The following is a 24691-nucleotide window of genomic DNA, read 5'->3' on the forward strand; positions in this document are numbered from 1 at the left end:
AGGCTGTAGTACAATCATGCTTCGTGTACAGTACTTCAGAACTTGATACCTTATGGACATTATTTTTGCTTTAATTATACATTATATTGGGCTGACTGCACATATTCACAGATTCCATAAGTTGCATGTATTTCTGAGATGTAATTGTGTGTGAAAATGAAGTTTAGAATGCACAGGTCCTCTCTAGGTTTCATTTGCAGCATAAAAAAGCCATTACAAAAATACCATTCTCTAGAGGCTCCTTTAGGAATGTTGCTGTGTCTGATGACTTTGGTTAATAGGTTCAGGTAGGGAGGGATTACTGTGAGCTGGTAGATCTAATAGATTGCTGGCCAGTGCCTCAAAATAGTGGCTGCAATAAAACAAGCATTAGAGCTGAGCAGCAGAAAGAATTAAGCATATTTTTTTTGACCCAGAGCATTTCCCCAGCATAGAAACTCAGGTAGCCTTTAGAGGAAGTGACAACTACAGTTGTGTGATACTAGTTGCCTTACTTCTATCCAGGCTTTCCCCCATAATCACCATTTAAGGCTCCCTTGTGCATGTTTCCCAGCAACCTGGCTATAGCAATACTCCCCCAGTCTACCCCATCACCTTGAAATATTCAAAATTTTACAGGACAAAAAGTATGCAAATCATAGGCTACAGATGAAAGGTAGCATACAAATAAATAATAATAATCACACCTGAGCAAAGTTGTTTGATTTTGTCTATACTGGTTGCAGGCTGTACTGTTCCCAGAATCTCCTTTTGGTTTCACAAATATTAATCTCATTTTTGTCCTCAAAATCATAAGTTTTTTCTCTCAAAGCTAAAGTGGACCTATATAACTGATCAGAAGATTGAAGCTGAATGTGTATTTATTGCATCTGTGGGGAACTACTTTGCGGTAAATATTCTTCCTAAGTTTACACATGCACTCCTGTAGGATTTTTTTTGTGTGTGGGGGGGGGCAGAGACAGGACAATGGGATTTTTTTCTCCTTTGTCTTCCTCCCATCAGCATCATGAGCAGTAATAGACACCAGCTGTTGATGTCAATTAAGGACATCACTACGGAAAGGGGGGAATCAACTTGAGCAGTGAGTTACAAATTATTTCTCTATTGTACGTGTGCAAGAGGTAGAAGCTACCCAAAGAACTGAAACAGTACACAGCACTAGGAGTCGACTCAAGAGTTTAATTGGGATTTAAATAAAGGAAGATAAAAGTTTTGTTATCCTGAATCAACATCTATCGCATTATCTTTCAGTTAAATGACAATTCTCCTTAGCCATTAAATTCCCTCTTTTCTGAAAATTCCTGTATGCTTTCAGAGGAAAAATGTTCATTTGGCTCTTTCCAGAGCACCAGACATAAAAATACCTGTAATGGATTGACAAATACTGAGCCACAACTATTGTAATTTGCTGTCAACACTAGCTCTATACCATCCTAATGGTTAAAACGAAGAGGTTTTGACCCATAAGTAACATTATCACGGAGTATAGGGTGCGATATAGGCATGGGAACCTTGCACCACTTGTGTCCCTTGTTCCAAATGGGCCGCACAGATTTGATGGAGTATCGGGTAAGGTACCTGTGAAGAGAAGCAGAAAAGGTGTCATGAGTGACTCACAATTGAGAAAAGGTCTGACATCCAAGGGTTCTCAGTTTCATTTGTACAAGAGTGAATGCTGGGGCACTGTGAAGCATAGTGCAATAATCTTGGTGTCTTATTCTAATGGGTTTTTGGCAAAAAGAAACTGAACATCTTGGAGCAAGTGGGCTGCATCTCATAGTTGTGACAGTGGGTGCAACTTACTGAAGCTGCACATACCCAGAGCTGCTTGACTCGGCAGCAAGGACCAGTGTAGCCTATGACAGGATAAATGCAGCTCCTGTTCCCCTTCCCTACTAGCTGTTGTTATACAAGACCGGCTTGGGGCATGTACAGTGTTTCTGAATCATGATCACTCACCCTCTTCTCCATTTCAATATTTAAAATAGACACAGATACTGACTTAAGCCTCTGGCAGGTTCCAATTCTGACTGGCTATAGCTGGATGTCAGGTTTTTTTGACTGCATCAAAGGCCAGTTTCAAATGTATTCCTCCCGTTTCATCTTTTTGGGAAGACCCCAAGCTCTACAGAGTCATAAGCTGCAGGCACAAGACAACTACATAATAGGCCAGATTCATTAGAGAGTCTCCAAAGGAATTAAGTCTATTTTCCTAAGAAACTAGGTTAAGTTTTCTTTCTGCTTGGGAATAAGAATTTGGCAGGAGAACGTATTTTCACACATGCCTATAAGAGACTATAGTGAGGCTCTTGTAGGATTCCGTTTGATTTGCTAGTGTTGGAAACAGAATCTGCAAAACAAAGAGGTGCAGCTCGAAAACTGATGTTATGTGAGTCTGGTTGGCAGTGTCTGTCAACACCCTGGAAGCAGCATTCTGCACCAATTTCAGCCTCCATTTTCAAGGGCAGTCCCACATAAAGTATATTGCAATAGCCAAACCTGGAGGTTAACAAAGGGTGGATTATTGCAGCCATGCTTTCTCTGCTCAGGAATGGACACAGTTGGTAAGTCAGCCATATAGCTGAATGCAGGCACTCCTAGTCATTGTAGCACCTGGCCTCCAAGTATAAAGGTAGATCAAGGAGTACCCCACTTACTCTTTCAAGGGGAGTGTAACCCTATCCAGAACAGAATGTCTTTACAACTTTTGGACCCCAGAACAGAAGTCTCCCATTGCTATTGGAAATTGTCCTGGATGGAACATTACTACTGTAATACTGAGCCTCCAATGCCCAACCCTCAGAGCTGTTTCAAGAGGTCAATTGTATCAAAGGCTGCTGAGAGATCAAAGAGAATCAACAGGGTTGCACTCCCCTTGTCTCTTCCCCAACAAAGGTGAACAGTTAGGGCTACCAAGAAAGTCTTGGCACTAATTCTAGTTGTGAATCCAATCCAGACTGAAATGGGTCTAGAAAATGTGTCCTCCAAGCATGTGTGAAGCTGAGCCACCACCACCACCGTCTCCAGAACCCTGCCACAAAAGGGGATGTTAGCAACTGGGTGAGTTGTCCAACACTTCAGGGTGCAGAAAGGGCCTCTTAAGCAGGGAGCAACCCCTGCCCAACCATTTAAAACAGCCTGACACACCAACTCAGGAGGCATTTACCACTCCCAGGACCCACCCTCTGGCTAGCTTTTATTAGTCTTGATTGGCAAGCCAAATACATTCAAGCAGCTTTCCCACATTCTCAGGCTGCAAATACATGGTGGTTGAGATCATTTTTACCATAAGCAACTAGTATTTTGGTTTTCAATCTACATTAACACAATTGTCATTTATTTATTTGCAAAACATTCTATACCACCAACCTTTTAAAAAGGTGGTAAACAACATGAAAGCCAACAATAAAATTGCATTGATAAAATACAGAATACTTCCTTAATCAATAGATCAGCCAAATGCATCAAAACAGCAAGGAAAGCCATTCTGTAAATGGTTTAGGGGTGCTGGTCTATCAGCATGGTGGTGGAGAACTACTGTTCTTCAGTGCAAGCAGTTGGGATTGGGGGAGGAGAGGAAGCAGGCTAGGTTCTTATGTAGTCTTGCAAGAGCACTAAAGCACTAAAAACATGACCACAGTGTAATTTGCACCACTAGACCTTGGCTCAGTCCAAAACTGGACCAGATCTGCTTCTGCTCTGAAAAAAATGCAACACTGCTGAGCACACAACTCTCTGGTGAGTAGTAACATGGTCTTATGACCCCAGTATGCCCCCTCCATCCCTGTGGTTTGGTCATCCTGTCTTCGTTGCACCATGCAAATTTAGATGTTAAGTGCTCTGGGCAGATCCTAGTGTAATTTATTTGATCAGTGAAGTGCTGAGCAAGCATTGGGGGCCTGTAAAATGGTAATGAAATCTCAACAACACCAAGCAGTTATGGAACATACAAAAACCTCTCACATTAATCCAGCATTTTTCACAACAAAGGATCCCAAAGAGCTTTTCAAACCAAGTGAAAAAACAGACTGCATTCTGCATTCAACACTGTCAAGCTTCAGAAACAAAACAGCTTCCAAAATGAAGCTCAGCAATAACCCTCTATCCTCGGCACACGGCAGTAGCTGGTATTACAGGTCCATTAGTGCAGAAGCCACTTCTGGTACAAGTCAAAAAGATCAGCGGCAAGGAATTAGCAGAAGTATTTTATGCAAAAGGAGCACCAATTAAAAAAATTTTTTTTAATCAGCCCAACGCATTAACTCAAACCAGCCTTTGTGTTTAATTCTAGGCAGAAAAGGAGAAAGCTGGGTCTGTGGGGTCAATCTAGGAAGGACAACTGAAATTTAAAAACTCTTAGTTCATTCTGGAAATGCTCTACTGGTATTTCATTGAAAGTGGGTAAATTGGTTTTACCTGAAGGCCAAACATCAATTTATTTCCCCCAAAGGCACTCAAGGTGGCATACGCAGTTCTCTCTCCCATTTATTGCTGCAACAACCCCGTAGGTAGATTATGCTGAGAGTGAGTGACTGGCCCAAGGTCACCCAGTGAGCTTCATGGCTGAGTGGGGATTTGAATCCTGATCTCCCATGGTCATAAACCCAATACACTAACCACTACACAACACTGGCTCTCCACTGGATTATAAATAAAATCCAGTGGAGACACTGCCTGTTCACTTTAACAGTTGAGGAGGATACCAATGTAACCTGCCAAACTTTTATAGGCATTTAATGGAGGAAAGGAAGCTGTTTGATAATAAATGATCTCACTGGAAGAGGAAATCTGGAGGCACACAAGCAATGAGAGGTAGTTATGTTGAAGTCAATAGCTTAAGACATCCCTCCATTTTCAATTAGAGCCTTGGGAGGCACACACTCCAATTCTGGGAAGGAAAAGGGATTTAGCAAAGGCCAACTTTTAAAGCTTTTATTGTTTTTCTTAAGCAGGTTAATCCAACTCTCTGGTCCAGGCCTGTGGCTTCTTTTGTGAACAGCAAGCCGACTGGAGGCTTTTCACTGTTAGCTGAAACAGACTTTTGGACATATGCCCTTCACGGAACACACTTTACTTTTACTACTTCAAACATGCTTTGTCCAAAACTAAAAAATGCCCCTGTTTATTTACTCCTTTTAACATTGATGATTTGGCATGGGAGAAAAACAAGCATTTCCCTCAGGCTGGAGGCAGTCTCTGCTACGCCAAACATTCCCTCTTTGCCTAACCCCATTTCACTTTGGTGAAACTAATTTTCTGCAGAGGAATAGGGTTTCCACATGTCCCTGATTTCCAAAAACAGTAATCAGTGGTACACTTGGCAATAAGAGAGATACTACAGTTCCTTTATCTCTTCTTTTCAAAAGTTTAAACCAAGCAACACCAGAAAAATCCAGGTTGATACTTGTGGGCATAAATTTTGGATAAAATCCCAAGGTGAGGCTTTTCCTGCTACAGGGAAAGGTGAGGTTACAGGGAACCAGGCAGAGGGCCTTCTCGGTAGTGGCGCCTGCCCTGTGGAAGGCCCTCCCATCAGATGTCAATGAAATAAACAACTAGAGTGGTACCTTGAGTTACAAACGCCTCAGGTTTCAAACTCTGCTAACCTGGAAGGGTTACCTCAAGTTGAGAACTTTGCCCCAGGACGAGAAGGGAAATCGTGTGCTGGCAGCGCTGCGACAGCAAGAGGCCCCATTAGCGAAAGCCCGTCTCTAGTTAAGAACAGTTTCAGGTTAAGAACGGGCCTCTAGAACAAATTAAGTTTGTAACTAGAGGTACCACTGTATCTGACTTTTAGAAGACATCTGAAGGCAACTCTGCTTAGGGAAATTTTAAATGTTTGATCGTGTTTTTAATATTCTGTTGGGAGCTGCCCAGAGTGGCTGGGGAAACCCAAACAGATGGGTGGGGTATGTATGTATGTATGTATGTATGTATGTATAAATAAATAAATAAATATCAATGACAGTAGTCAAGATTGTGATCCTGTTGATCCTAAATTGTCCAGCATCCATTGACCTTCAAAAAGCATGCTGCAATTACTTTCTATTGTTTTCAGAGAAGCACAGCACAAGATACAAATATGGTCTTAGTACATCCACTGATACAATGAGTATTACTTTTACCATCTACAGCAATTATGAATTTAACTTCATGCAAGTAAAATAGATAGGCAACAATTGTTAGAATGTTGGACTAAGACCTGGAAGACCAGGGTTCAAACTTCCACTTGCCTATGAAGCTCACAGGCTATTCTTGGACCAGTCACCATATCTCAGTTATACGCCCATCATAATACAACTACAACTGATCAGATACTATGTCTAAACTCAAGAGCATAAACATGTGAAAGCATGCTAATGCTTGCCAAATTGATTCTGATACAAAAGTGTCTAACCCCGCGCCCCCCCCCGTGCCAATTTTTATGAATGGTTCAACAAGGCTTGAAACATTATAATGGCATTAACATATAGTTGGTCTGCACCAACGTAGATGAACACAACAAAAACAGTTTCAGGGGCCGAGAACAGCGGTTCCTAAACTGCGATTTGTGAACCACTGGTGGTTTGAGCTTTCATTCAGGTGACCCACAGCCTGTCTGTAAAAATACAATTTAAAACCATAAAGCACCTATCACAGTGCATTAAAATTGCTACAACAGGTAAAAAAAATCCCTAAGTGGCCTGTCAAGATTCTCAGCAATTTTCAACTGGTCTATGGAGAAAAAGGTTTGGGAATCATTAACCTAGAAACTTATAGAAATCCTTGGAATGTGCAAATGCACATATTAACATTTGGTTTATGGAACTATAGGAGTTTCTACACAGAAATCACATCTTTTAAAAAGTTTGCTATTAACCTTAGCCATTCCCATTCTGGGACAAACAATGAAAGGAGAAGGGCAGTCCAGCATTCTGTTGCCATAGGCATCTGGTCACTCACTGCAAGCTCATAAGCAGTACATGAACGCAACAGCGCTCTCCCCACTCATGTTCCCAGAAACTGGTATCCAAAGGCATACTATTTCCAATGCTGGAGGTAGTACAGAGCCATCATGGCTAGCCATTGTCAGTTTTATCCTTCATGAATCTGCCCAATCCATTTTAAAGTTGCTCAAGTGGATGGCAATCACTATAACTTGAGGTAGTTAATGATTTGTTGTGCAAAGAAGTCCTTCTTTTTGTGAGTCCTGAATCTCAACACTTTAGGTTCATCCATTTTTGCCACCAGAGCACCATCAAGGGATGATGAGCACTTGTAGGGATCAGAGGGAAACCTCATCCCTCTGCCTCCCATCTATAGCTCTGAGCTATAGGCGTGTTGGCTTGCTCTACCTCCATTCCTGAAAGTGTGTAATAGGGAGAATGCTCTGAGCCCATAGTGCAAACCGACACACTGTCCCCTCCAGCCTGGAGCTGAGGATGGTAGGCAGAGGCTTGTTACTGCTGTGTACTTGCACCTGCCAAGTGCAGAGCAAAAACAATCTCAGGCTTCTGCCACAACTTTGGATTGGGGAGGGGATGGAATTCATCAACCTTCACTGGAGGAAACCTTGGACTCATCTCAGTCTCCAGAGCCTGGTTAAACACTCAGCATTGGGAATGGTGAGGGAGACTGTCAAACCCCATGAAAGTGAGAAGCAGAGCTGTATGCTGAGCTCTTTGGAAGTAAGGTGTGATATAAAATAAACTTAAGGTATCTCACTACAAAACTTTAAATGACCTCAGTCTGAGGTTTCATGTAGATGGTAATTCTCTGTGAGCATCTGGCTGCAAGATGTGTGTGGTTTGGGAGTTCTGGTTTGGGGGCTGGTGCCTGAACGATATAGCTTGCATTATAGATACAGCCTGAACTTTTTGTCATTTGGTCCTTTCCATTTCAGAATCATTTTTCTTGTTTTCAAGCAGATCATTTACCCCCAAGCCCAGTTGGTTGGTCAGTGCCATCTGATATCAGCCAGCTTCTTCCCACTGTCCCATGAGAGAGAACTCCAAGCCTTTGTACAGTCAGGGCACCAGGCCAGACAAAGACAGCTCAATGGGTTACTTATCTCTTTGCTTAGGGGGAACAATGAAAAGAATTTTGAGGGGGAAATGGGCATGGAAAGTGGCCTTCAGGTTAAAGTAACCATTTAACCATTACATGTAAAGCAGAATTTCCCATGAAGTCACACGCTCTGTATGCCTGACTTTCCAATCTGAGAAAATTAAAAAAGAAAAGAAAAAACCTCTTCCTGTCCTATTATGAGGTGGTAAGATGCAAAATTCTGAATGCTTGTGTGAATGAAAGAAAAGATCTGAGACACACAAACTCTAGTGGAGAAGTTTCTCAGTTCTGATATTTTTCAGGTAGCACTGCAAGCTGCTCTCACAAGATCTGAACATGTTCAATATACAGTTTATAACGTTTTTAGACAACCATTTCTCATGAACTGTTATTTCTGATTAAGCTTTTTATGCCTTCTTCTCTCACTACATATAAAGAAAAGGGAGCACGAATGCATCTTCCTGCTGAACAATTTGTTCATATTGCAAATAAGGACCCCGTAGAAACAGACACAGGGCGGCGATTTTATTAAGGAAACAGCTTTCTGGGTCAATTCGTTTTAATGTATGGTGAGATCATTGGGGGGTGTTGTTGAAGGGAATGATTGGGTGGGACACACACACACTAATCAGGGATTTGCTTACTTCACCCCCTTTCAACTTTAATTAACTTTATTTTGGGAAATATATTCCTGTATATTAAAAGTGTGTTAATGGAACCACAATAAGACCACTCTTTTGGAAAAGTATCCAAGGTCATTTTCTTGTGTTTGTGTGAAGGCAATCTAGTCAAGCTGTAACGAGTGGGACTCCATCAGTCAAGTCAGAGCCACTGCACAGCTTTTCTGTCACTTTTCCAATTCTTCCTTGGAGAAATATTCAGAACTCTATGGTGGTATTTCAGATGAAGGACCTGCTTGCTAACTCAAGTAAGCATGAGGAGCCTGCGGCATTTTCAAGGAGCTACTTTGATCACCATGGACAGAACAGGCTCAATGTGTGAGGCAAAGCCACCTGTGGAGGGAACAGATGTATCCATCTTTTGTTTCCTTTGTCTTTTGTTTGGAGAAGGGAAGCAAAATGAAAAGTCTGAACAAGCTATGCTAAAGGAAGCCTTGAGCTAAGAGATCTGGTGTTTCCAAAGCAAAAAACATTATTTCTCCTATACTAAAGACCTTCAGTGGTCTGCCCAATTGCTCAAAGATGGCACTTCAAGACTTAGTAGCCCAAAGGCAGGAATGGCAGAGGTGATGACCAAGAGGAGTAGAGAAAACGAAAGTCCCCAAAATATTGATCTTTCTTCACAGCAGGAAAATGTGTCTCTATTTCCAACCAAAGATCCTGTCACTTCCCCCCCTTTTAAACAGTGTGATTTATGACATTGCAAATTATGTAAGTCTTACAGGTGGAAGCAAGAAGCACCGAAGTTGGAGGTACTTAAACAAGACTGCGGCAGAGCTGAACACGGCAACTTTCAAGCTTGGGGCCTGTACCTTAAACACAATTGCTTCTTTTGAAGCTGCTCTAAAGAAAATGGGACATGGCAGTTTGGACAGAGTGTCATGACCTAACCCCCCTAGGGCTGTAGAAAGGAAGTGGTTAAAAAGTCTCCTGTCCTTTGCATCACTGGCTGTTCCAGAGATCAACGTGGGAGGCACAGGTGGGGGTAGGCACAGAGCCAAACCCCTCAACACTGCTGTAGCGGTTGAGACATGGCAAGACTCCAAAAATGCAGAATTTTCTACCTCCAGCCGACAGAGACAATACCCTGATGAACTGGAGTAGCATTCCTAAAAAGCAGAACTCCAAGCAGCCCCCTTAAATATTAGTACCTACTTTCCTTTACTATCCCACCCTAATAATGCCTTCTCCACATTCAAAGATCAGCCCTTGTTCCTCCCTGGCTGCCTGGCTCTGTTGCCAGATCCATTTCTGGCTTTCTCCTTGAGCTCGCCACTCACCCCCATCTCCCCCAGATTCCTTCTGGGTGGTGGGAAAAGCAAAGGAAAGCAAGGACAGGAGATGAAGCAGGGATACCAAAACTGACGTTGTTGTAGATGTGATGCCAGACAGAGCGACTACTCCTTTTGCCTATTCAAATTTGGAGGGGGGCAGGGGACTAGAATTCATCACTTCCTGCCTTCATCTAGTAGGCATTATTTCACAGCTGCAGTGAGTCACCCCGGAGTTAATAAATCAATGTGTGAAACTTGCAAGATACAGATTTGATATTCTGAAAGCAAAGCTGTGGAGCAGCAGGAGTCTTCCTTTTCAAACCTCAGGCATGTGCCACACTTAAGACTCTTCCCCAATATTTGCACAGAACATGATCTTCAGAGAGAAACACTGGCCTATGGCACAACATCTTAAGAGAAATGGACTACCAAGGGCTAGGCCCACACTGCAAGAGGCATCTTGAGCTGAAAGCCTGGAGCCTCCGATTTCTCAAGCAACGTGCCTGTGGCCTTTAGTAACCCCACAGCTTGCTAATATGAACTTCATAAACTGCTTTGACATCCCCATGGAAACAGAAGGCGAGGTCATAAATAGGGGATTAGCACCTCTTAACACAGAGCAAAGCAAAAGAGGCAACAGGGGGTTTAAGTTCCCCCATTAAGGGGCAGGGGCTGCTTGGCAAGGAGGGAGGGCAGGATGGAGAAGGAAGAGTGCGACAGAGGAAGGGCAAACCGCGGGTGAACTACAAACTGTAGACAAAAGAGGAACAGGCACAGGACAAAGAGGGCAACAAATCTAATGAGCTCCTCCTTCCTGTCCCGTCCACCACCCACTGCCAATACCTAGACAGCCTGTCTATTTCAAAGCTCACACCAGCACAGAAGACGGCAGCGACTGTTTTCCCCAGCTCCATTTTTCTTAAATGGCACTCAGCTCCTTCAAAGTTGACAGTAGGCAAGAGAATTAATGGGAGAGGGAGGAAAGATAAAGAGGGCACCTTCTCTCTCTCTCTCTCTCTCTCTCTCTCTCTCACACACACACACACACACACACACACGTTTTACAAGGTCAATATAAGCAGGTTCGTTCGTGTGAAAAAAAAAAAAAGAAGAATGGAAATATCAACCTGTCTGCAGCATTTCTCAAAATTATCCCCTGCCCATGTCTTAAGCCCTCAATATCTCATTTCTCAGCTCCAGTTCACCTCAAGCACTTGGCAACCAGGCCTGCACCAGTCAGCAATTGGCAATTCCACTCTTTTCATTCAACAAATCCAGTCACGTTATCACCAACATAGCATAAAGAGGCTGCTTGCACTCTCTCCTCCCCAGGGCTAGAAAGGTCTGCTCCCCATTTTGAGAGATGTTACATTATAAGGTCTGGCTCATGAATAAGTTTGTGGCCTTCACTCCATGCATTCTAATTCTGAAAACAACAACAACATCCGTTTTCAGAGGAAAACTGACCTGTTGAGCTTTGGTTTCTTGTTTTTTGGAACAAAACCTTCAGGAAGTTTAGGTTTATGATTTGGCAGCAAACCTAAAAATTGGGGTCAGGGAGGGGGAGAGATTGAGATGTCAGTTTGAGTAGAAAATGTATGCATAAGATCACAGCTAAAGTACATACACACCCACCCCAGAGTGGGATGCCATAGGCTATTCTACGTTACATACTAATCTCCAAAATATTATTATTATTTAAATAGAATTATATTTTTAAAATGCTAGTTTTAATGTATGTATGTGTTTGTTTTTGCTTAAAATATTGTAAGTTGCTTTGAGTTGCCATAGCAAAAAAGTCACTAACGCATTTATTCATAGATACCTCACTCAGATTCCATCTATTCACCAAAGTACGTCACCAAAACTGACCAGAATTTTCAAGTTTCTCTCTTAGTCCAAAACTAAAACATCTCACTGTAGCAGTGTTTTTCTTTTTCCTCAAAAAAAAGATCTGTTTGACATACTGCAAAATAACTGCAACCTAACTGGTTTCTAGACTCCCTGTATGTATCAAAATGCTGCTGATGGTAAATCTCTAGCCATACTGGGCAACATTCCAATATAGAAAACAGGAGTCTGTTCCCTCTGTGTCCCCCTGAATGGTTTATTTCACACACAGCATATGGGAGCCTGCCTAGTATTAAGGTCAAAGAACATCAGGAGAAGAGGGGCAGTGGGGAGGCTCCTGGCAGCTCTGCTGCTGTTTTGCTCTGTTATACCTGGAGCACTAACAGGATTCAAAATCCAAACAATCAATGGGCTCTACAATGTTACACCGCTGCCTAGCTAGCCTAACTCATTGTGAGTTGTCATATGCATCAAAAGAAGGGTTTAATTAACCAGTAACAGGTAGCCATTAACTACTCAGAAAATCGTAGTTGGACTGACACTCTGTGGCACTGCAAAGTAGTAGTCTGGGAAGCATTCTTAAGAAGCAAGGAAACCAGGATGGGCAAATCCTTCTGATCATAACATTATAGGGTCGCTGAGTCCCAGTTATCTTTGGCAGCCCAGTATGTATTTTTGCATGTAATGCATTCCAACACAAGGAAGCCTCAAAAACTGAAGTTAACTCCCAAACAAAACGAGTTACCTGCTCGATGAGCCATTTTCACACACACTTCAACCTTTCTGTGCTCTTCCGTACAGAGGCCTGTGACTCTCCTGGGCAGCATCCTTCCTTCAGAGGTTATGAATTGACTGAGCAATAAAACATCCTTTAGAAGCAAAGAGAAGGGAAAAACCCAATCAACACCAGAGCATGAATGACATAATACCTGCAAAGTGATGTTTGAGCCAAAGCTTCCGAAAAGCAAGAGAGATTAGCAGTCTTTGATGTTTCTGCACAAACAGCTCCTACAACACTATCAGGCGTTTCCAAGGCGCTTTGCTCTATCTACTGGACTAAAAACCACTCCCTCTAACTTGCCATGGAATGCAGAGGATGGAAAAAGGGAAAGACAGTGTCATTTCAGTAGTGCAAGTAACACTGCAAAAGAGGAATCATAAAATAATCTGAGCCTGAGCATGCCCATGTCAGTTACAAATTGGTTTCCATCCTGAAACATGGCATTTTTTATTTCTTATTTATAAAAGTTAAACCTGCCTGCTTAGTGTTATTTGTGCCTCTATAAAATGAAGAATTCAAAACATCATAATACCCTCCAGAAGAAAAATGCTTTGCACCTTTTTTGGAAATATATCCATGGAACAATATTGCAGCCCTACCTCAGAGGACATTCCAGAGCTTTCAACCAATATCTTGTGGCAAAATGAGTAACATACAGTATTTCTTTAGTGGAGCTGGAATAATAGATAGAAATTTTGCTAAGATGAACATTATTTTAAAAGCTATGTTGAGTTGAGATGAAAGAGCAGGATTTAGGTAACTTAAAAGGCTAACTTGCACATAACTACATCAGCATGGGAGCTGTTTCCACATGCATTCTTCCCATGCTGCACACAATAATTTTTTTTATTTATTCAAGCCAAAGGGAAGTCTACTACAGGCAAATAGATAGAAATGCATAAAATAACAATATCCTTAAAAACAGACAACAAATCACTCTTTAAAAAGTTACTAATAGCAGCAGTGATAGAGTCTCTCCTCCTCCAAATGCCAGCTGAAAAATATGCTTCTTAATTAGTCACCTAAAATATATAGAGAAACAGGGCCAGATGCACCTCAGTAGGGAGGAGCTACTCATACACATATGAGGAGCTACTACTACACAGTTGGCACCAATTCTTGAGGTTTTCTGCACCCATTGAAGGCCCATCTGTTTCCTTAGGCATTTGCTAAACATTAGCACTTCGGTGGATTTTGTATTTCTCTCTTGCTCTTGCTCATTAAGATGCGGTATTCTTTTTATCATTGCTATGTTTCCTTTTATGTTGTTGATTGAATTTTAATGTACCCTGCACCAAAACTGCCTCCGCAATGAAGGGTGGGAAATAAATATTTTTAAATAAAATAAACACTGTAAACAAGTTTACTTGTTAGGGAACTGGGATGGGAGTGGAAGCTGCTTGAAAAGCCAACAGTCAGCTCAAATAATATGCACACCACCCACATGAGCAGTCACTTTGCCCAAGTAAGCTGTTTAATATCATTGGATTGACTCCTTGTTACAAAGTTTTGCAACAGTGTAATGTATGAAACAGCCCTGGGCCACCTCAAATGACCTGGCATTTGGGGACCAGGATGAAGCTTTCAAAGATCTAGGATTACAGCACACACTCTTACATGTATTATTTTTGAACTGTATTAGCTTGTAATGCGAATTCCAAATCTTGTGTTTTTTGCAAAATGATAGCCATCCCCCCCCTTCTGTCTTACACACTGTCTGGTTTACAAGAATTAAAAAAATAAATCAATTTAACTGGAGTTGGAGAACTACCTAACAGCAATAGTAACTCTGAGCTATGTAAATGAAGGTTGTTTTAAAAGATTTGTGATCTGGGTATTCATTTGGACCTAGTTGGTGTATTTTGCCAAGTTTAATTCAATAAGCATCTCCTTATGAAAAAAATATTTAATACAATGGTTTTAAATACAAAAATAAAAATAAGGGTGCTATCCAAACAAGGACTTCTGTTAGTGCAAATAAGTTTGGCTGCACAACTGAATTTCCGCTTCCTGACCCCTTTAATCTGCTCTGGGTGTCCCCCCCCCCCATGCTCTGCAGCAGATTTAGGGCATGAGGGGTGTAGTGAGGAGAGGAAAAAGGCAAGTTCCACTGTGGAAATGGAAATCCTTGCATTAATGGAACTATGTCCTATTGGAGAGATGTTGTTTGCAGATGACACAGCTTTGACAGAGCACTGTGAGGAAGCTCTACAGAGTCTTATCAACTGTTTTGCCCAAATCCCACATGGAGTTCAGCCTTAGCATCACCCTGATGAAGACCAACATCTTGAGTCAGGACATTGTCAGTACTCCACGCATCAGCACTGGTGACTACTTGCTTAAGGTGGTAGACAATTTTGTCTATCTCGACTCCACCATAACCAGCAACCTCTCCATCGATGCTGAGCTGGACAAGCATATTGGCAAGGTGGCTACAGCAATGTCTTGCCTCTCCAAAAGGGCACGGGAGAATGTGATGCTAATGACCAACATCAAGATGAAGGTCTACCAGGCTTGCATGTGGAGCACACTGCTTTATGGTAGTGAGACATGGGCAACTTACACCCACCAGACATGATGCCCCAATGCCTCCCACATGCACAGTGTCAGGAAGATTTTGGGCATCACGTGGCAGGACAGACAAACAAATATAAGTCCTCCCAAGCCCACATTCCCAGCAGGTTCGCAGATAATCTACACTGGCTTGGTCATGCCCACAGAATGGAAGGTGGCCGCATCCCCAAGAACATGCTCTACAGGGAGTTGGCATCAGGCACCAGGCCATTGGCAGATCAACTCTGCATTACAAAGATGTGTGCAAATGTGACATAAAAGCTGGCAACATGACATGAAGGTCGGCAACATCAACCCCTCCATGTGGGAATCCCTTGCAGACAACCACAGTGCCTGGAGACACGCAGTCAAATTGTATTTCCATAGCAGTGACCAGAGGAGAAATGACCACTTCTGCATATATTCTGTATATCTGCATCAGCAGACACCTTCATCTTCCCCAGCTGCAACAAAAAATGTCTCTCCTGTCTCTACAGCCACAGCAGGCTCTGTGACTCTTCAACAGTTTGACTTCACCCGCAAAGGCATATACTTTCATTGCCTCTCGAGGCAGACATATGCCAACCAAATTCTGTTAAGCCAGGTGGTGCAGCAAGTGGCTGAAAACTCCACAAATTTTATACAACCCAATTTCTCTCTTTTGATTTTTTTTTAATTAACATTTGTACCCCATTCTTCAAATCCAGAGAATCATCAGAACAACTTGCAAGATTTAAAATCCATAGCACTAAACAATGAGATACACACATAACAGACGAAGAGCAGAACGCAATCTCATTGACAAAAGGCCTGGGGAAATAGATTCCTTTGGGAGCTGATGAGAGAAACTTGGCACCAGACGAACCTTCCAGGGGAGAGAATGGTGAAGTTGGGGCAGCATCACTGTAAAGGCTCTGTGGTCCTCACCAGTCATAGCACCTTGGCAGTAGCAGAATCTGATGAAGAGCCTCTAAAGCAGACCTGTGAGAAAGGGTCATGTGGGAGAAGGGGGCCCTTAAGTACCTGGGTCCTGTGCCAACTGTATGTAGAGCAAAGTACCGTATTTTTCGCCCCATAGGGCATACCGCCCCATAGGACACACTTATTTTTTGGGGGGGGGAACAAAGAAAAAAAAAATCCCCCCCCCCAGGCACGGGGCTGGCGCGGGGGAAGCCCGAGCTTCCCCCGACCCCAGCCCCCAGAACAGCCTGCTATCTGGAAGCCTAGGGAGCCGTGCTGGTCTCCCCAGGCTTGTGGAGAGCTGCGTAAAGCTCGGGCGCGCTCTTCAGAGCGTCCCAGGCTTCGGAATGCAGGCAGCTCTGCGCAACCTTTGGGAGCCCGGCGCAGCTTTGTGCCGGTCTCCCTAGGGTTGCGCAGAGCTGCGCGAAGCCCGGGAGTGCAGGGGAGCCCAGGAGAGCTTTCTGAAGCCTAGAAGCCTGAAGCAGTGAAGCCTTCAGTGAAAGCCTGCATTCGCCCTATAGGACGCACACACATTTCCCCTTCATTTTTGGAGGGGAAAAATGCGTCCTATAGGGCGAAAAATACGGTACTTAAAAAAAGAATACTAAGTCAGAAACTCTGTCAGGTAAATGGGATCACTATGGGGTTTAGTCATGCTGCTGCTCTCCTCAACATGCCCTCTGGCTTCTCAATCTTTAGTAGATCAGTGCCTGCACATTTCTCTTAAAAATGGAAGCTGGACTGCATGCATATTTGGCATTATGAGAGGCATATCAATATATAGAATAAGACATTGTCCAGACGTAAGATAAGGTGTGCAAGCTAGCACTCTTAAAAAGCACATCAACAGAAGTTTTAGAACACTTGCCAAGATGACTTTTGTACCACTGCTATCAGGCTATTCAGAGAGCCCATAACCACCTGCCCTCCTTCAATATTTAATTTTATTTATTAAACTAGTATCCTGGCTTTCTTCTGAAAAGAGCCCAGGGTAGCAATCATCAGAACATTAAAACAGTGAAATGCAAGTGTGATGTAGTGTTGGGACTAGGATCTGGGAAACCAGGGTACAAATCCCCACTTGTCCACGAAGCTCACTAAGTGACCTCAGGCCAGTCACCACTGCTCAGCCTAAACTACCTCATAGGACTGCTGTGAAGAAAAGATGAGGAAGGGGAGAACCAGGTATGCCACCATGGAGAAAAGGGGGGAAATCGATAGATAGATAGATAGATAGATAGATAGATAGATAGATAGAGATAGTCATACTTACCCCCTACTTGAAAAAAAATCTCTATAGAAGTGCTTAGAAACTTGTTGCACTGCTCACTTTATCAATCAAGTATCTTTCTTCAGAACAATGTAACTAGTAGTTTGAAAATTTCCTAGTTACTTTGGCCTTTACCTGAAAGTTTCAGCAGCAAGACTGCAGGAAGCATCTGCTGCCAGAGATGGATTGTAATCTGCAAGGTCCCATCAGCAAACATCGTAAGAGACCAACTTAACTAGTGGGTGTTTGTTTTGAGAGGTGGTGCTGATAGTGCTACACCCCAATGACTGCATGTAAAGTGAACTCACTTCCATGGAGGGAACTGAAAGAAGAGTTCAGCACAGGGTGCCTCAGAGGCACAGGCCTCAGTTCAGTTACACAAACTGTTTGGGAGCAGCAGAAGTCAGTGGCACATTTCATGCTGCTCAGAGGAGCTAGCATAATTTACATGAAATATGAGAAGATTTTAGTAAGTCCTATGCCTATTATGTTCAGGTTCCTTAATGTTCCTGTGCCTTTCTAAAATGCAACACTGCTCATGTGACATTTTAAAAATAGGGAGCAGAAAAAGGCGCTGTTTCTTTATCTCAGTTGTCATCAACAGAATGGGCTCGTTTCCAGTTTCTCTTTGACCAAATAGAGGCAGCAACTAATCTGCTTCTCACTTGCAAAATGTCATTTCAAAACAAATCAATTAGGTCCCACCCATTTCCAGCCATGAAAATTGTACCCTAAGCCATTTGGCTTAAGAGGGCTGCTTGTTAGCAAAAGGTCACAGCAACTTCAGATAAGTCCCAAGTGCAACAGGGACTCTCCCACTAGCATCATCACATGGATTTATCTAAGCAACAGGGACAATGCAGAAAGATACAGTCAGGTTTTAGGGCACAGGAGAAACAAACAAGAATGTCAAAGGGTTAAAGGAGAGAAAGAGTATTCTGGCAGATTTGCACACTGCCGTCATGTTCCATGAAATTAACATTTTGTGCTAGTGGGCAGCCAAGACTGCAACCACAGATTTGCTTTAATCACTGGACAGCTCCTGGGAGAGGCTGAACCCAGATTCCCACCCCTGTAATCTGTAGGATCTGATGAAAACAACTTGGATTGAATTAATTCAAGGCTAATAAGCAAATACTGCAGTTCTGTCTCTGCTTTGTGCTGCCAAAGTGAGATGACATTTACTACATGATCAGACTAATCATGTTCCAAGGGAGAAAAGAGGAAACATGTTTTGCCTTCACCTCCATAGGGTATTTGATTTCTCCCACTGGGTAAACAAACTCCAAAGTGAATAACACATTTTCTGGATTTAGAGGTTCACTGGAACAGTGGATGGCACCAATACCTGAGGCCACCTGGAGAACTGACAAGTGTTATTAATCTGACTGAACACCATCAGAATCTGAGCCAGGGTCTGTTTATACAGCCAACACACTCTTATCTTAGAACACATACTATCCCATCCCCTTGGGTTGCAAAAGATCTGCTGCCTCCAAGTTCTCCTCTGATACTTCAAGCTATCAATTTAAAGGGTTTTTGTTAAGGTTTCCATGTTCTAAACCTCCCAATTTCCCAGTGAAAAAAATATATCTGTTTTTATTCCCAATCATGTAAGAGTGAAATAAATAACAAACCTAAAAGAAGCAAAAATTTAACATCAATATAGCCCTTCAAAGTCTTTTTACTGTAACCCTTACAATCACCCTATAAAGGTGATTAGTATTACTATCCAGTGGAAGATGAAAGAGTGGCTTCATTAAAGGCCATCCAGTGAATTTATGGCAAAAGGGAGATTCACCAGAGGTCATTTGCAGCTTGTCAAGACAGTTATGCCTGGAATGAACTCTAAATTTTTCACCCCAAATTTAGTCTGCAATCCCAAGTCATTGCATTCACGTTACAATACCAGATACATATATTGCCTGTCATGTCAAATCGAAAATGAGAAAAAACTGCAGAGAAATGCAAAATTTGAATATTTGGAGGTATGTTAAAACATAGAAGGTAATATTTTGTAATGTTGATTCTAAGCCTGCAAATCTATCTCTTTCACCTTTCAACAGAAGAATAGCACCAGGTGGAATCTGAAATGTCAAAATCACACCATCAGCTTAAAACTAACCCTGCTCCGCACATGCTATGAATTGGGGAGGAGTCTGGCAGTGCACTCAAGAGTGAGACTAGGTCACATCTCTGCAGATCTCTATGAAGGTTTGGCTTGGGGACCAGCTGCTTGCCAACATGAGAACATAGGAAGAGCCCCCCCCCTTTTTACATTACATTTATATACCACCTTTTCCTCCAAGGAGCTCAAGGTGGTGTACATCATCCTGTTTTCACAGTGGCCAACCAGATGCCTGTGGGAAACATGCAAACAGGACCACAGCACAAGAGCAATCTCTCCTCCTATGGTTTGCAGCATCAGGATGAGAGTTTGCAACTCCTTGGAAGCAACGCTACTACAGTGGGCTTGTCCCTGTTCAGCTCAGGCAAGTACAGCAGAGCACTTTCCCCACCCAAGAACTTCTGGATGGAACATCAACCTTGACATGGCTGGCTGAATTATTAAAAGGGAGTAATCCAAAGAGACTCCTCAGTGGAAAGGATAATACTTTGAACAAAAAAGTATTACTGAATCACATCATATGTCTGCAGAAGCAGCAAATCTTTATGCCTTAGCCCAGAAAGTAGAGGAAATACTATCTGTCACCCTGTGAAGTTTGGTCCAAATATAATCTAGCCCCTGAATGGGAAACTAACAGGAGGTACACACACGACAGATGCAAACACGAAAACGTATCTATACATAACCAGATAGGTATTTAGGATTTTACAAAAAGAATTATGTTTAAAGCCATAATCTTTGAGGATTCAGCAGCATTAATTAACATGGGCAAGAGCTGGTATTCCATGCTAAGATGGAATCTACTGAAAATTCAGCTACAAGAGATCCTATACTGTTGTTGGCATCTGTCTGTCTTAGGAGACAATGGAGGAGTGCACCTTTGGGAGTGAGGTCAAGCTGTTGGAAGGTTGCAGAGCCTGCTGTGGCTGTAGAGACCAATGTGGGAGAGACATGTTTTGTTGCAGGTGGGGGAGATGAAGGCGTCCAGTTGTGCTATTGCAGATACACCATGGCGTTTCTTCTCTCTGCACTCCTCCCAGTGGTCATTCCTCCTCTGGTCACTGCTATGGATACACAATTTGACTGCCTTTCTCCAGGCACTGCAGTCACCTGAAAGGGATTCCCACATGGCAGGGTTGATGTTGCCAGCCTTTAAGTCACATTTGCAGACATCTTTGTGTTGGTCTGCCAATGCGCTTAGTGCCTGAAGCCAGCTCCTTGTAGAGACACGTCCTTGTGGATCCTGCCATCTTCCATTCTGTGGACATGACCAAGCCAACGTATATGTTGCCGAGACGGGAATATGAACATGTGGGCTTGGGCAAGCACATCTTTGTCTGGAATTCTGTCCTGTCATGTGACACCCCATATCCCCCTGCTGTAGCGCATGTGGAAGGCATTGAGCTGCCGCTCCCAATAGTTGTAAGTTGCTCACGACTCACTTCCATAAAGCAGCACACTCAACATGAAAGCCTGGTTCCAATACTAAATCTTCAGAATAACTGCTGCCTTAATCAGTACAAATAGAGTATTACAAAACTTCTGAAAAAATGTTTGGCCAGCAAAGGAGGTTCAACAGTTGTTGAGGGTCAATCAACAATGCTTCCTAATATACCCTAGTTGTCAACTCAGCAGACTGATGGTTACTTTGGGATCCTCTCAGTCACCCTTAGCAATGACACAGCCATCTTCTATTGTTCAAGCCTATATTAATTATTAAAGACAAGAAGATCACCTTCCCTAATATTATTTTTCCATGTAAGGCAGGCCGATTTGACAAAATAGACAGGAGTTATGTGTCTGGACATGAGATGAGGCTCACCAGACAACCTTGGCCAATTCATTATCGCAGCCTAAAAGTGCCTTACAGGATTGTTGTGAGGATGAGTTAAGAACTGTATACCGTTCTTAATAACAGTGGATGCCAAAAAATGGCTTGACAGTACTGGGTAAAAAGCAGGCCTGCCAGATGTCTCTTGTTTTAAGGGAATGCCTTGTATTATCAGAATGCACAGACATAAAAAATAATGGGTTCTCTTAGGACAGACACTTCTATCTTATTTTTGTCTTACTAACCTGTAAGTGCAGTAGGAGGCAAAGAATTTCTTGGAACGAACTATGGCCTACAATATCAGATCAGCTGCTCTGCAGTGATGTTTGTGTACTTTGCTTTACAATTGTTTTGAATTATCTGTTCATTTAACATTATGTTCTTCGAGAGAATACACTTGATCTGAGCTTCTCAAAAGCAAATAGCAGCTTCAGAGAAGCTATTTTTGTTGGGCCTATGACAGGGGAAGAAGAGGGTAAAATTTCCCCACCCCCAACAGCCCCAGTGCTGACATAACTCCATACAACTACTATTTGAGCTTAAAACAAAATACATGTGACATTAAGCCATGTGTTTAAGGTCATATAGTGCCTGGCCTTAACACTTTCCATGCGGCAAATGTCATGATCACTTCCTAAACTTTTGATTTTGGCCTGTCATTTTCCATTATTTTCACACAAGCCTCCTCAGCCCTTTGAGTTTCTAAAAATGACTCAGTGGAGCAGTATCTTAGCAAAACCCCTTGGGATGCATGTATTCCAGACCTGCTAATTAACTCCATGTCTCTACTGTTTCCTTACCTGCTTTCTTGAAAGCTCATTCAACAAGGCCATCACCACTAAATTGTTTATCGCTCCTTTTCAATTCCTTATTTTTCTTGTTTCCCCTCTTTATTAGTGAGCCAGCCAGCCATTCACAAACCATTTATTTTCCTCCAGATGCATTTCTGTCTCTAGTCTATTAATCCAATTGACATTAGCTTATTCTGCAGCTATGGCTTCCTTATCTTTAATGGTGTGCTCTTGTCTGGTTCTCTTCCTTTCCATTTCCAGCATGGTATTGCCTGCCCCTTGTCTATTCCAGACTTGGAATAACCTTTGGAAAAGCAACTTTTGAGAGTGCAAACATTGTTGCTCATATTCAGTGGTACTTTCATTTGCTTATTTTTCTCTCCTTTTGTATTATGTCTATTATACTCCAAGCCAGTATTGGTTAAAGTACTGGTGGAAAGGTGATGTGCAAACATAGCAATGACAGCTACTTAAGTGTGCATAGCTGCAAATCAGGGAAACAAGTGTCCCACTGGTATGTGAATGGCACGGAAGGACGTGGAATACCAGTTTTATCTATATTATGAACAGCAGACTGAACAGGGTTGATGGTACCAAAAGCCACTGGGATATGAAGCAGAATTAGCAAGGTCACACTTCCCTTGTCCTTCTCCCAATAAAGGTCATCTATCAGCGTAACCAAGGCCGGTTTGATGCCAAACCCAGGACTGAACCAAGAATTAAACTGGTCTAGATCAGGGCAGCCCAATTCTGCATACCAAGTGGGCCGCAAGAGTACTTTGACAAAGTACTGCTTGGGGGGTGGGCGAGCGAAGCCAAAATTTGATGTCCCCCTAAGCCCTCTCATTGCCTTCCCAAAGCTGGCTAAGCGAGGCACAGGCTTTGGGAAGGAGGTGCGAGGCTCTGGCAGGGTCCTAGAGCCTTCCCATCTCCTTCCCAAAGCACAGTTCCTAACTTATCCAGCTTTCAGAAAGGAGTGCAAAGGCTTGTGAGGGGAGGGTTAAGTGTTGCTGTGGGCTACCAAAAAAAGACCTAGAGATACCTGATGGACCACCCTAGTCTAGATAATGTTTCATCCAGAATGCCCGCAGCTGCTCTGCCATGACCCTCTCACCCATCTTCCCAAGAAAAGCAACTGGTCAGTAACTATCCTAAATGAGTGAGTCCGGGTGTTAAAAAATAAATAAATGAGCAAGTGTCCCACCACCTCTTTCAAGCCAGCAGAAGGCACCACCACTGTGTAACATCACATTCACTACACTTGGATCCACCCAGTCATGCTTTGTCACATAGATTTTATTAAACATGAACAACCAGGGATTGAGAGAACATGTGGTTGGACAAACAGTTCTAAGCACCTTGTCAACACTCTCAGGCCACATCAACTGAAACTGATCTCATAAAACTTGGCTAGACGTGGTGTTGGACATCTCACACAGTTCTGCACTAACTATGGCATCAAGGTTGCTACAGAGCCAAGCAATTTCACCCTCAAATTGCCTCAAGAAATATGTCATAGTGGGCCTCCAAAGGGTCCAGGGAAAGTCCCTCAGGAGCCTTTAGCCTCTGAACCACTCTGAAGAGTAATTTATTCCGCTAAGAAACAGGAGAGTTGAGAGAGTAACATATAGTAGTATCTGGTAGCTACATGCTATTTTTAAGCCTTGAAAATACACTACGGGTCCTGAAGCTGTACTCACCTCGTAAGAATACTTGTGCTTTAGGTTCCAGCGACAGATAGGACATTGACCAGAAGGATTTGGAGGAGTCGGGGCTTCCTCAACTTCCAGCATTTTACCTTCAATCTAGCAAAGAGAGGGCAGATGGAGGGGAAGATTTAGATTTCAGACTTCCAATATATATTGTACTACTTAATTTCCAACAAGTGCACCCCCACCCCCCAAAATAAAACCTTAAGGAAACTTAGGAAACTTAAGGAAAGGGTTAACTGGTATTAGCTACTGGCAATCCAGAATACGACAAAGAATGGACTTGATGACAAACGCAGCAGAGAGCGCAGTTTAAGCAAGCACACACACACACGAGATTTCAGCACTTTTGCAAATGTTAACAAACTAAAGAATATTAGTCAACTACTTACAAGGAAGATTCCAATTTACTGTGTAGCAATAAATTCATAAATGGGCATGGCTCCCTCTAAAAGACACAAACTGCACCTCCCCGGCCAGGAATAATAAGACATACTTTTGAAATTGCCACTTTGAGGATATCAGCAAACATGGGCTCTTAAGTTGCATAAGCCTGGAGTAGACTCTTTTTTAAAAATCGGCTCCAGGACAGAGACACTTCTTCCATTGGTCAAAACTGCAGGAATGTTTATAAAAACTGGGGTGGCTCTCCACAACACACTTTCCTAAAGTGTAGTCTGAATTTAGCTTTAAATTGCTCAAACTGATGAAATTGATAGCATTTCCCTTGGGGAAGTATTTAACAACTTAGCCTATCTGACAAGAAGCATTTCCTGCCAAGCAGCTCATGTATTCCTTTTCTTTAAGCAGACCCCGG

General features: G+C 42.7%; 1 protein-coding gene across 3 annotated transcripts in view; it reads right to left on the reverse strand.

Annotated features, from left to right (window-relative positions):
- Positions 1–1159: 1159 nt before the first annotated feature.
- The window catches only part of MRPS18A (mitochondrial ribosomal protein S18A), a 30458-nt gene continuing 6926 nt past the window's right edge, over positions 1160–24691 (reverse strand). For all 3 annotated transcript variants that reach the window (XM_083732851.1, XM_083732850.1, XM_083732852.1), the window contains 4 exons: positions 23866–23970; positions 12597–12720; positions 11468–11540; positions 1160–1578 (listed from right to left, as the gene is read on the reverse strand). In XM_083732851.1, the coding sequence (XP_083588977.1) occupies positions 1434–1578; positions 11468–11540; positions 12597–12720; positions 23866–23970 (447 nt within the window). In that variant the 3' untranslated portion in view covers positions 1160–1433. The remainder of the gene's footprint in view (positions 1579–11467; positions 11541–12596; positions 12721–23865; positions 23971–24691) is intronic.

The sequence above is a fragment of the Podarcis gaigeae genome, assembly GCF_964106915.1.
Source record: "Podarcis gaigeae genome assembly, chromosome: 3".
Lineage (NCBI taxonomy): Eukaryota > Metazoa > Chordata > Lepidosauria > Squamata > Lacertidae > Podarcis > Podarcis gaigeae.